This window comes from Diabrotica undecimpunctata, chromosome 1 (genome assembly GCF_040954645.1).
Source record: "Diabrotica undecimpunctata isolate CICGRU chromosome 1, icDiaUnde3, whole genome shotgun sequence".
Lineage (NCBI taxonomy): Eukaryota > Metazoa > Arthropoda > Insecta > Coleoptera > Chrysomelidae > Diabrotica > Diabrotica undecimpunctata.
Genome location: NC_092803.1, coordinates 190,843,192 through 190,857,233, shown reverse-complemented (window position 1 = coordinate 190,857,233; position 14,042 = coordinate 190,843,192). Strand labels below are relative to the sequence as shown.

Genomic DNA, 14,042 nt, shown 5'->3' with positions numbered 1-14,042 from the left:
TTAAAGTTTCTGAAAGCGAAAAGAAGGATGCTTCCAGCTCAACAAAGGCGGGTGGCCAACTAAGTAGTCTTAGCAAGCTTCGCTATGGTTATCCACTAGGTAGACAACCTAAATAGCATCAAACAATAATAAAGTTGACTATGACAGTCAAGCAATGAATGAATTTCCAACCACTGGTTGAAAATTGAACTAACGCAAAAGAAGAAAGACAGGATGGCCAATAGTTCCATAAGAATATCCTCTGGGATTGATCACAGCAGAAAATTTCCAAGCAAGAAGAAGACTCCCAAAATGAAAAAAGAAGAAAATAAATCCAAACCGTTAATACACATCTTGGAGAAGCAGAAAGAAAAGGGGTATATGGCATACAAGACACAATCGCTACACAAAAAGTTCAGTTTCAAACTGTTGTTTCCAAAAGAAACAAAAAAAAATCGGAGTCTTCCACGAAGCAAAAACTTACGATAAGACTTAAAAGGAACGGAAGAATCATTACAATCTTCCAAAGAAATAGAAAAATATTACAATCCATCGTCAATAATAAAAAAAATCGTGAGGTTGGATGTAACACACCACAACAATAAAAAAAGTTGAACAGTAAAACATTTTTGACACCTAATTGAATCCAATATGGTCGTCATACAAATCACAAAGAAATGTTTACCATTCTTTAGCAGAACTCTAAGAGAGTCAAAATAATATAAACTTTTCATTCTCAGTGGGTCATTTAACGGTAGTACCAGAACTACTTCAATTGTTAAACAAAAGTGGTCTTAACGTCGACATAAAGATAAAAGATAAATTCACAATAGGCGGCAGCGGGTTGTTTCACCTCTGTATATACAAAGAGTCACAATAGACAACAGTAAACTACTCCAACCTTCACTTGTACCATATCATGAACACAAGATAATAAATGAAAGCTTTTGAGCCTTAGCCAAAAGTTTCAAAGCAAAAAGATATACGTGGTCTAGTAAACTATATTAGAAGACCACAAAAATGTCAACGACAAAAAAAAAAGAAAGCTGCTGCGTATACAACAGTCTGACATCCACACAAATAACTCAAGATACAATAATACAGGTCACGTGCCTGTACGTCCTACAGGACATCTCGAGAAAAAAAAGGTAAAACCACAAATAACAATAAATTCCAGTACCAAAAACATACTTCTACTACATCTGACCACACAAAGACATAAAATTAACATAACAGAAGGAGAATAACAATATTTCCGCTCTATATTCTCAACAAAGACGCCTTAGGCAGAGAGAAACGAAGTCATATCATTACTTCCTTATACATGTAAAACAAAAGAACCATGGACTGTAAAATATAGAAAGCATTTTCCTTTTCAGGAAATAAAATTTTCTTTTCAAAGTACGAAAAAGTTAAACTATGAAAAAATAAATTTTTAAAATAAACGAAAGACAAATTAAAAAGAAAATTTAACAGATGACAGACTAAACATATTTTAGAATTAGGTAGGTCGGGACAGCCTGTATATAGATATAGTTTCCGGCTGTTTGCCGCAAATAAAAACCATGAATCAAGGTTAAGAAATAAAATTCACTTAATTGTTTTTTCAAATAACGAACACTAAGAGCCATTTCGTTTATTTAAAATAAACACATTGAGGAATATAATTATTATGGTTCTATAAACAAAAAGACTGAACTGCAAGGAAAAAGAATTGAGGACTATACAAATTGTTGAGACATATTAGCCTGAATAAATTCAAGGTTTCAATCAATATAACACTAAAAAAAGATTACTTACTTCATGAACGTAAACAAAATTTCTCTAACATGGAATGTTTACTTTAAATAGACGAGTCTGTAAATAAACAACTAATATAATGCTAATATCGTTCACATTAAGAATACCGACAAAAAGAAATTCGCAGTAAGCAGCGAATGTTTACATCACATCATTCCAAATACGTTTTATTTTGATCTCAGAAAATAGACGGAAATATTTCTACGTAATTTTACGAAGACTAAAAACGAATACATATGAATACTTTGCAAAAAATTCTAAAATAGTAGCAGTGTTGATTTAATGAAAAATTGGATAAAAGCAAATACACAATTTAACCAAAAAAATGGTTCAAAACATACAGACTTAATTAACCACATATACAGGGGGGTACAAAACAACTAATAATATTGAAAAAAACTCTGAAGATACAGGAATATTCAAAAGCCCCACACGCTTGGCGACATTTTGTAACGAAGATACAAATGTCGCAAATCTAAAACATGCCCTACGTCGGGGCGCCAGTTTTGTAACGAAACCGTGCTACAATAATATATACAAGGCCTGAATCGCTCACTGTCGGAAGAGAATTGGGCGGGGTTTTCATAAACATATAGAAACTATATCGTATTTTAAATCCAAGCACAATTAGATAATATGAAGTTATAATTTATTATTGGACGCCACCCCTGGTTTATCCTCGAAGGGGAAGAGAAAAAAAATTAAGATTTATTGAAAGTTTACAAGAAAACTATTCTTTATTATTTCTTAGTAATGAACAAAAAGAAAACATTAAAAGTTACGTCATCCCAGAGGGATTCCAAAATATTATTTTATGTTAACATTATCATAAACAAAAAATCTTTGTATCGTATTAAATTAAGAATTGGTTATAAAGAAAATGAATGTATATATATATATATATATATATATATATATATATATATATATATATATATATATATATATATATATTAACCCCAAATTTCGAAATTTGTTTACATTGAAAATAATATAGTTATTTATCAACTAGCAACAATGAAGAAAATAAACCTTTAAATTAAATTAGAACACTTCACTATATTTTCATTTTTTTTTGAGTTCATAATCATTTCTGTTGTCTTGAAAGTAGGTATAATAAAAATTGGTACAACCTTAATCTGCTCTGTTTCTCTTCTTGTTTAATAAGTCACCAAATAAACCATTGATTCAGCTACGTACTATATAAAATCACCACCATCCTAGATAAGAGGGGTTAGGGATTCCAAAAAAAGATACTGCTACTGGGCCATGATCTGGAATAACTCCATAGCAATACTATCTTGCGACGAGTATTAGAAATATAATATCAGCATTATAGCCTCTCCAATAAGGGTCTCTGAATTGAGACCCACTTTGGAAACACGTCTTAACGGTTGGACGGTCTTAACAGAAAGGAGCGAAGCGCTATCATGGCGCCTGAATCTCGAAATTGGGCGTGAGTGACAAGTTGAAAAATATGCTCATCTACCGGATATATTTGGGAATTACAGAAGAATCCTTGAGTCGGCTACAGGTAGGTACTTGACAGATAGATGGGGCTATTAGTTTTATTAAAAAAAAAATATAATCGAAATATATAATGAGTTTCTTTTAAATCTTTTGAAACGGTTACAATGCAGTAAAAAAAGTAATCCCGATTAATTAAATAAAATAAATATTTTGCAACATATATAAGCATAATTTATGATTTTAATTAATTTTTCAACCCTTTTAGCAACAAATAGTTTCTTTAATGTTTATGATATAATTTTTGATTGACTGTGAAATTTCAACCCTTAAAAAACACCCCCTTAAAGCAGAATAATTGAAAAATGAATTTCAAGAAACTTTAATTATTTGAATAATACATTACTGAATTGAAATCTCATTTACTGAGTATTAAAGTATTTATTTATTTATTGCGTAATTTTGCACCCTTAAAAACTACCCCTTGTCATAAAAATAATGGAAAATGTTTTTGTATTAGCTTTAATAGCTTTAATCATTTAGAAACTTTTTTATTGGTTATGATAAACTTTATTAATATTTCCAAACTGTATTAATATTATTCTTTCCACATTTCCTGAACAATTTTTTCAGTGCTTATGTGACTTATAAAAATTTAATTTGTTAGTTAAGAGGAAAACCTATTAAAATAAATATTAAAATATATGAAAAGTTCATTCATTTTTTATTTAAGTAAGTAATGTTTCATAAATTAATCAAATATTAATAGTACTTTAATTGTTAATTTTTCACTCTTCATCGGAGCTGTCTTCACCAATTTCTCCTTTTTCATTAATTAGAGGGCTATTTTGGCAATTATCCCCACTACATGATCCGCAGACTGCATTGCAAAATAACCCTACTCTTCGACACCCGCAAGAAGTGCCGCTTCCTTTTTTGCAGTTGCAAAAAATCATTTTTAACAATTCTTCTGGAGCAGGTGGATTAGGATTTTTTAGTTGGAAACAAAGACTCTTTAATTTTGCACCATCCCCAGTCAACTGGACGAATGTCTTTGTTTCCAAGCCATATCTGGGTTTGTTAATAAACTCTTTTGAGGTGGTCATCCAATGCAACAACCATTGGGACCATAGATGAAAACTTTACTGCGCTATTTTTAGTGGTAGCCTTATAATAATAAACAACTCGTTAGGCAGCTGTTCCAGATAAGCTGATAGGTCTTCGATGCGTTGTAGTTTACTCATATTCACATCTTTTGCACTTCCGTATACAATAATATTGTGCAGCACTACTTCTTATTACCTACCTTTTTTCATATATATGCATACAAAATCTCTACTCTAAAAATTTTTCTAAAAAATTGAGTTATTGATTTTTTTACAATAATTCCGTTAATTTTTATGAGATCAGGTTCATTTAAAAACCATTTGAAAGTTATTTAGTTATTTTTTATCCTACAAAAATATAAAACAAAGGAAAATCTTTGGTAAAAAAACTTCAAATATTGGTCTGTATCATTTTTTAAGTATATTCAGTATATATGGAGTTATTCTCAAAAGAAAATGAAATTTATAAAAATTTGAAAAATTCTGAAATTTTTAAATCAAATTTTTTTTCAAAAATCTGCATTCTAAACCAGTCAAAATTTTTAGGGTCATTACTTATGCTAAAATAAAGAAAGTCTTGTAGGGATTACTATAAATTTTAATTTTTGTGGAAATGGCGTATGTTTTATTTTTCACTTTTTCCAAAAAAATTCGAAAGGGTCCTCTTATTTTCATCATAACTTGCTTAATTTTGATGCTATCAACTTCTTCTAGAGTCCATTTTATAGGTATTTCTGAGTACTTTGAAAATTGTTTAATAAGTATATTTTATAAAATGCATTGTCCCGTTATTTAAGCTTGAATATTCAGATTTGAGTACTCGCCGAAAAAAAAAAATACATTTAATTACCTATAACTCACTTTGAATTAATATTAAAAGGTTTTTTAAACAAGGAATTTATTCAATTTTTTATTAGCTTCAAGTTTGGTAATGACAACTTTTTTATAAAATCTTAGAGTTTTTGAGTTATTCATGAAAAACCGCTTTAAAACATGCATTTTTTTTCACGAAAAATCAAAATGTTTGATCTTCAATATTTTGTATATACTCAAAATCTATTGATTTATGTTAATAACTTTATAAGATAAATTTTGTTTAGATTTGGTCCCTCTATCGATTTCTGGGGATATTTTTAATAAAATAATTTCCACCCACGAGAAGGGGTGGCATCCACCCCCAGGGTAAAAGCGTAAGTTGACACCATGTCACTTTTGTTTCTTAAGGTATCCTCTAACTACTCACCAATTTTCACGAAAATTGATGGAGGTTCAACAAAATCGGAGTGAAAACCTTCAGTGACTGTACTATTCTGATAGAGCTGTTTTGAGAAGGCCCATTAAGTTTGTTTTGTTCTTTTCAAAACCAAGAAATTTATCTTGGAACAATATTGGGACGGTGCTCTTATTAAACCTTATCTCTGTCCATTGGTGCTTTTTCGTGCGACGCAAGCGCATGAGGTGGGGTAAGTTTTGTGGTGGCGTAATGGGTCTATAATAAATTAATAAATAATAACATAGGAATGTTGATAATAAATTGATCTAAAATAATATGAACAAAATATATATATATATATATATATATATATATATATATATATATATATATATATATATATATATATATATATATATATATATATATATATATATATATATATATATATATATATATAATAGAAAACTAAGTCTAATGGTTCGTTTTTGCCATATTTTTACGAGTAATCAAGAACCTAGTTAACTTCGTAGCGCTGTAAAACTCGAAAAATAAATGAAATTAAACAAACTTGTAGTGAAAATTATTTGTTGCAAAACCCTCTATAATATTGCACTGACATCATTTTATTTTAAAATGACTAGGTGAAAAGAAAATTTGTTCAAACATTTTTAGTTATTTTTGTCAATAACTTTTTTATTTTCCATTTTATCATAAAAAGTAATATGTAATAAAATTAAAAAGACAGTCAAGATTTGATTTCACGTACAAAGCGTCAAATGTATGTTTATTCGTATTTCGCCTTAATAAGGCTCATCAGAACAGCTATTCATAGGCGTTTTCAACGTGAAAAATAAATCTTTCCTGTCTTTAAGAAGCAACACTAAAATGGCTTCGAAACGGACGCAATAGCGACATCTAATAATAAATCCGTAAAATAGTTTCGAAACACAATTCAGATTTCTGTCTTAATCTGAGCCTTCTAAAAATTGCAAGGCAAAGCAGACGTTGATAAAGATGTTAATAGAGACATGGGGAATCTAAAATTTGCATTCCACGACATGTCTCCTCCATTAAGCAGAAATCATTAGCGAATTGGTTTCTTGTACTTATACAAAGTATATCCGAATAAAATGAAAAAGACAGTCAAGATTTGATTTTACGTACAAAGCGTCTATGTATCTGTTTATACGTATTTCGCCTTAATAAGGCTCATCAGAACAGCTATTCATTAACCTTATTAAGGCGAAATACGTATAAACAATAGCTCATATGAAAATATGAGCTGCTGAGAATTATTATGCAAGGAAGGATCCAGGGAAGAAGACGCATCTCCTGGCTGAAGAACCTTAGAGAATGGTTTAACTGTAGTTCACTACAACTTTTCAGAGCAGCAGCCGACAAAGTGACCATAGCCGTTATGATATCCAACCTCCGATAGGAGATGGAACTTTAAGAAGAAGAAGACGTATAAACAGATACATAGACGCTTTGTACGTGAAATCAAATCTTGACTGTCTTTTTCATTTTATTCGGATCTACTCTGTATGAGTACAAGAAACCAATTCGCTAATGATTTCTGCTTAGTTGAGGAGACATGTCGTGGAATGCAAATTTTAGATTCCCCATGTCTCTATTAACATCTTTATCAACGTCTGCTTTGCCTTGCAATTTTTAGAAGGCTCAGATTAAGGCAGAAATCTGAATTGTGTTTCGAAAATATTTTACGGATTTAATATGTAATATTATTAGTTGTTTTACTCCAGTAATTATTGTTAGTTGCATCTAGTTGTTTCTATTTTGATGTAAGATGCTATCGATTTCTGATCATTTCTCTTTGTTTCAGTATGGGAAGCAGCTCAGGGAAAACTATCGGGCTTTTCGGAACAAGCAGGGTGACAGTATCAACTCAAAAGACTATAATAGCTACTCCGTACCTAATGTAAGTACTATTTAGATTTTCTCGGAAAATAATATTCTATCCAATATTTAATATATTAATTTTTCCCCCAGACTACAATACACAACATTTTTGTAGGTGGACACTGTAATTTTTGTTACTTCTTCTAATCTAATATAACTACTCAAGTCGTCAGAGACGAAAATGCCACTGAACCTTTAAAAATCATACTAACAAGCTAAATTTTGCAGAGAATATTAATTTTGGGGTCCCAAAAAGATGAAAAAGGTTTACTACTTCTGCCCTCGCGCTTCTCCCTAAAACTCCCCTGGTAGGGGGGTAAAAACGCAAAAAAAATCGATTTACCAAGAATCTGTATTCCGTAGAAAAAAAATGTTTTTAATAAAAAATTTAGCTGAGTAAATTCTCAACAAGAATGTTTATTATCACTTTTTGTGTAGAATGAACCGTTCTCTTACAAACAACGCTTGAAGCAACTGTCGATTTTGAATGTCAGTTACGGGCTCGAAATCATTGTTCAATAAAATTGGTATCAGCTCGACGGTAAAAATTCAATATCTTTTTGAATTTTCCGCCAAAATTTTGAATCGCGCCAAAAACTGGCTACTATGAAGTTTCGATTACTAGAGTCTAACCTTCAAAACTTATAGCATGAATTTTTAGTTTTAAGTTTTGACAACAAATGTGAGGCATTGAAAATATGTTTAAAAAACGTTGAATTTAAACTTTCACATGACAAACTATCTAAAATCGTTTAAAATTTTTTTTTATTACACTAGTACGTTTATCAAAAACAAACCAAACTTCTGCTATAAACTACAACCAAAACCGTCTCCTTGGAGACATTTCCCGTGAGGTGCGATCGTTTGTAATGTTAAACATTGAATTATATAACAAAATTAATATTTTCGGCAAAATTCAGCTTGTTCGTACGAATTTTAGGGTCAACTCTTTGGAGACTGGACTAAATTTAATCTTTTAGGCATAATTAACTGGAAAACCATTGAACGAAATTTTAAGCGCCGCGGGTCTTCTTCCTATATTTTCTTTTAGTTTAACCCATATTTACTCTGACGTTAAAATTTAAAAGTGGACTTTTTATTAAACAAGATATAATTTTACATAGTAAGGAATAATGAAAAAATACTAAAAATTCACACAAAAAAAATAGTTTAAAATAGCTTATTTTGTGATTTGATTTATTATCCTTATACACATATCAAAATAATCTAGGGGATCAAAAACAAAATGCGAGATTACGGAAGGATTTTAAATGATTTATTTTAAATATTTTTATTAAAAAGGTATAAACAAATGTGCCGAATACAAAATAAACGTTTTTCTTGGAATTATCGCAATAGCTCTTAAAAAAGTTAAAAGATAACTCCATAAGTTAAAAAATGGTAACAAAAAAAATAAAAAACTAATATGTTGCCCCTCAACTCTCAACAAATTAGTCTTTAGGTTCAGTTAGTATAGTGTATCATTGGTTGTTGATTACTGTCCTAGTCTGTTTGTAAAGCAAACTCATGATCAGATGGTTAATGTCTTGCGGTATTCTGTTCCACTCCTTTGAAAGGCCCTCAAACAGTTGCCGTCTTGTATTGAACGCAATATTTTGTTGTAAAATGCATCTGTCCAATATGTCCCATATATGCTCCATTGGGTTTAAATCTGGCGATTGTGCAGGCCATGGTAAAACCTCAATTTCTCACGACCCTGGCAGTATGCGGAAGCGCATTGTCGTGCATTAAAATTGGGAAAGTAGAACTGCTTCAGCTTGTTGTGCAAAGGGTACAAAAATAGGTTTAAGAATAATATCGTGGTAGTCTGTTGCATTTAGAAACCGTTCCAGACAAACGAGATTGGTTCTTACACCAAGAGTGATGCCACCCCATACCATTATACAGCTGCCTTGGTATCTATGATCCTCCTGCACAATGGCCAATCGTTCAGCATTGCCAGATCGTCTCCAAATTCTTGTCGTCCGTCTTGTACCAGGTGCAAATCAAAATTGGGACCCACTCACGTCTAGCCCAATTTGCGTGATTTTGTGCACTCTCAAGTCGATTCGCGTGATTTCCTCTGGATAACACAGGCACTCTACCTAATAAAACGGTCTTTAATCTGGTTGGTTATTTTTCTACGGCCTGTATGACGTTTAGAAACAACACCAATTTCTTGACAACTTAACACTTGATAGCTAAACAAGATGGACACAGCAATGGATAAAGACGATTGGAAAATATAAGTAAAGATATATGTCCAACAATCGATAGGATAAAAGAGAATAAATAGATTAATTATGCGAACAAAAGTTTCTCCATCTCGCCATTCGAAAAACAAACATCATCTGTATCCATCACATATAATTGCCTCGGCTCTGATTCACACACACAATTTAATCTTAAATAATGCGTTTTAATATTGACGTGCCAAAATTACCGTCTGAACAAACACCTTGTACACAAATATCTAACTCTCAAGTATCTTGCAAAACTAACTTACCAAAGATACTAGTTGGGTTACATATCCCACAATAGAACTTCAGAGACCCAGGACTTCTCAGTTTTCGCAGTCGGTGAACCTCTAATAGCGTCACCATACCGTCGGTGGTAAAAACCGCATGCAAATCGTTGCCCCACTAAGAACAGCAAGGGCTCAACTCCAATTATCGTTTTTCACCGAAATGACTAGAAGTTCAGACATGTCTCCATCCCCTAGGTAATGCCAGTAGAGGTTTGCGGACTGTTTTTGTGAGGATATGTTGTATAAGTAGATAGGTATCTAAATTGCTTAAAGAGATGTTTAGAAATGCAAATACAGGAGTTGTACCTGCCAGCTACCTTCTATATAAAAATAAAATAAAATTTAGTAAATGAACAAAAATTGGATGATTGTGGTGAAAAATTTATTTTGTAAATGAATTAAAAAAAATAATAAAAAATATTATTTAAATAGTACACACCTTTGATGTGTATTTACCGATCCCGTCCATTGAGTTAGTAAAGAAATCTACCTATATATTTGGCAAAAAAATTATAGAACCATCTCCCTTTACAACTTAAATCTGCAACATCTTTTCTTAAGTTCCGTAAAAGCTTATCTATCTGAAAGACCATATTATTCAATGAAAGAGTTTCTTAACGAATAACTAAGAAATTATTTCTACTTTTTGTAAAAATAAAGTTTTAACTTAAATTTTTTTGTGAAGAGACCGGTTTGTGAAAACCAGTTTGTATAGAAATTTTTAGTTATTCCTCAGTCTAAAATGTAACAAAATGCTTTGAGTTCGAAGACACTAAAATTACCACCATGTTAGCGATTTTAATAGGGGTAGATTTATTGCATATAGAGATATGGATTTGTCGTATCGCGAAATTGACCGTCATGTTAATTGTACGATAATGGCGGTTAAGCGTGTCTGTCGTGTGTGGACAAACGAAGGTAGAGGAACACGAAGAAGACCAACTGGTCAACCTAGGCGTACCATAGAGCGTTAAGATAGTCGCTTTAGATTACTGGCTCTGCGAGACCGTTTTACCACTACGCGTCAAATTGCTGACCAATGGTTTGGAGTAGTAGGTAAACCTGTTAGTATGCGTACACTATACCGTCGCATTCGAGCCTTTGGACTGGTTTCATTCCGCCCACGACTAGTGCTTCCTTTGACTGCGGACCACTGTCATCAGCGTTTGAACTGGTACAACATTGGGTGGCAGAATGGAGTAATATAGTATTCAGCGACGAATTACGATTCTGTTTAGGAATGCCTGATGGTCGTAGAATAGTAAGATACCGCCGTGTAGAGCGACGAGATATCCGGTTTGTTGTTGAGAGGCATATACACAGGACAGTTGTAGTAATGGTTTGGGGGGCTATTGCCTCTGGTAGTCAATCACCACTTGTGTTTATTCGAGGCAATATAGCCCAGTCTGGAAAAAAAGGTATTCATTGTGTTGGTCGTGTGAGTTTTTGGATGTTTTTCTTGTTTTGGATGGCTTCGCTGTCCTGTTTTAGGATTTTGCCTCTTCAGGACGTGTTTTCCTTGGTATGGGTGTATGGCACTGGATTTTTTATGTGTCCACTGGTATGCTGTGTAGTGTTTGTTGGTGGTTATTGCTGCTCTCACTAGTCCTGGACAATCGGGGGTGAAAGGGATACAAGTGAACGGTTCCTTTCAGAATTTTTTGGTCTAAAACAAAATTAGTAAATATATGAAAATTTTTATATGTTTATTAATTAACAGAATCTATTAAATTATTGTATGAATATCGCGACGCGTGAGGGCAGCTGTGGACTAGTACCTCGAAAAATCGACGGGGTATCGTTGTGCAATGGGATCGGAAAACCACAGAAAACCGATCGCCCCCCTCCCCCCCGTCGGTGTCAGTTCGATGTGAACTTTCGGTATTATAATAAGCGACGGTAAAAGAGGGGAGTTGCCTCCTGTATGTCAAAAAAAAGGTCGAAAAATTTTTCGCAGATATCTTAACTTTTTAAGACATTGGTGGAGGTTACTAGATGACGAATAGATGAAAAAGAACTCGTATTTTTACATTGCGTTTTTTTTAAACAATAATTTATGGTCACAATTTGATTTTTTGTCTATAAGTTTTTTCCCTTATATTTTACATAAATGATTTTTATATCATTTTTTTATATCAAGAATATCTTTATTTTCACGTTTTTTAAATTAAAATTGATTAATAATTTACGGAAATATTTGCAAAAAAGCAATTTTTTTGCACTAATTTATAAATTTTATTAATTTTTTTATTAACAGAATAAAATGTTATTAATACTTTTAAACATCGAGAAATTACCGTCTTTTGAATTTGTGCGAAATTTCCTCCCGATAGGTCAACTAGTTTAAAAGTTATTTAATTTATTTATTCCTTAGGCTAAATATTTAAACTATTGAACTTGCTCTATTAATGATGCTAGACACATTTAGCAAATTTCATAGGATTCTTTAAGACTTAAACTATCTCAGAAGTTAAATGCATATTGCGTTTTCATCAAAATTATTTACAAAATAAACGTTTGAAAAAGGGGATGTTTTTTACTTAAATAATTGTAATAACTTCTATATTTTTCAAGCTACAGACTTAAAAAAACCTTCTATGACCAATATGAACGAATTAAGGGACCATTTTTTAAAAATCATATCTTCATTGTTTATAAAGATTAAGAAGTAAAATTTGCACAAATTTTTAATGAAAATCTAAACTTTATATTGAAACTTATAGCTATAAAATTCATCCAATTCTTCGAAACTTACAGCCCTTCGAAACGAAGGTAGTTTCGAAAGATCGACATAGGAAAGGTTACAGCTCCGTTTTTTTTTTTGAGATCGAAACTCAAATTGAAATACGTAGGAAAAATTTACATCATCTCGGCTTCCATTGCAGCTAGAAGCCTCTTTTTTTTTAATCTGGGGAAAAACTTACTTTTTTTTAATTTGGCTGGAATAGTCTGTCGCAGTATTATTGATGATGACATAATTTTCACCACCCCCCGGAAATCTCGGAAAATCCCGGAAAATCAACATAACTATAATTAATATAAGGAATATAATAATATGTGTAAAAAATTACCTGAAATTTAATTTATAAAATATATAAGTGTTATTACATCATTGATATAAAATGAAAAAATTTTCCGAGATTTCCGGTGGGGTGAAAATTATGTCATCATTATTAATACTCCGACAGACTAATTAGTGAAATTCGGTTGTGAGAGTTGGGCAGTTACGAGAAATTTGGGTTTTACAATAATTACCAAGTACACAAAACAAGATAATTTGATTTAAATGTTACCTTTTAATTTTAAAAAACTATACAATCGATTCGAATAAAACTATTTTTCGTTAAAAAAAATCGTTATTACTTCCCCAGTACCAAAAATTGATTTCGATTTGTTGGGCTGTGTTTTTTTGCTACACTCATACATCGTATTTTTAGTTTTGTAGCATTATCTGCAGATATATTTATAAATCAACCAGTGCTGGAAAAATCCATTGCCGATACATACTACATCATATTTATAGACAATTCTGTAAACTGTTTTTATAACTTAAGACGAAGTATGTATGCTTATACGACCATTACTGGTGTAATGTTAAAATAAATGGGAAATAAAATATCTCTACAGCATTTAAATGAGCAGATCATAAAGTTTCGGCGTAGATTTGATATTTATCTACTAGAATTTTAATAGCATGCACGACCTCTAAAGTGTACACTCACTATTGTTGAATACTTAATTTATCCAACACTTCCTTACGTTATTTTATAAAAAAAGATGTCTATAAGTAGTTTATAAAATTTTCTAATATATATAAAATTCAGGAAGAAAAGTATATGAACTAGTTGACAGATCTTTTTACCTAGAAATATATATCTTGTTGTGAAGCAGTTATTTGCTAGTCGTAGAGAACTGACCTATGTATAATAATAATTCATTAGCCAAGTAACAAGTAGCCATAATTTTCTGCTTCGTCTACTGTACATTTCGTTATTTTTATTGCTGTCTTACATTATCTAGTGGAGCA

The 14,042-nt window shown here is 31.6% G+C and overlaps 1 protein-coding gene across 3 annotated transcripts in view; it reads left to right on the top strand.

Moving 5' to 3' along the window:
• LOC140432788 (growth factor receptor-bound protein 14-like) overlaps positions 1-14,042 on the top strand; it is a 945,246-nt gene that overhangs the window by 769,713 nt on the left and 161,491 nt on the right. For all 3 annotated transcript variants that reach the window (XM_072520900.1, XM_072520899.1, XM_072520898.1), the window contains exon 8: positions 7,412-7,507. In XM_072520900.1, coding sequence (XP_072377001.1) covers positions 7,412-7,507 — 96 coding nt within the window. The remainder of the gene's footprint in view (positions 1-7,411; positions 7,508-14,042) is intronic.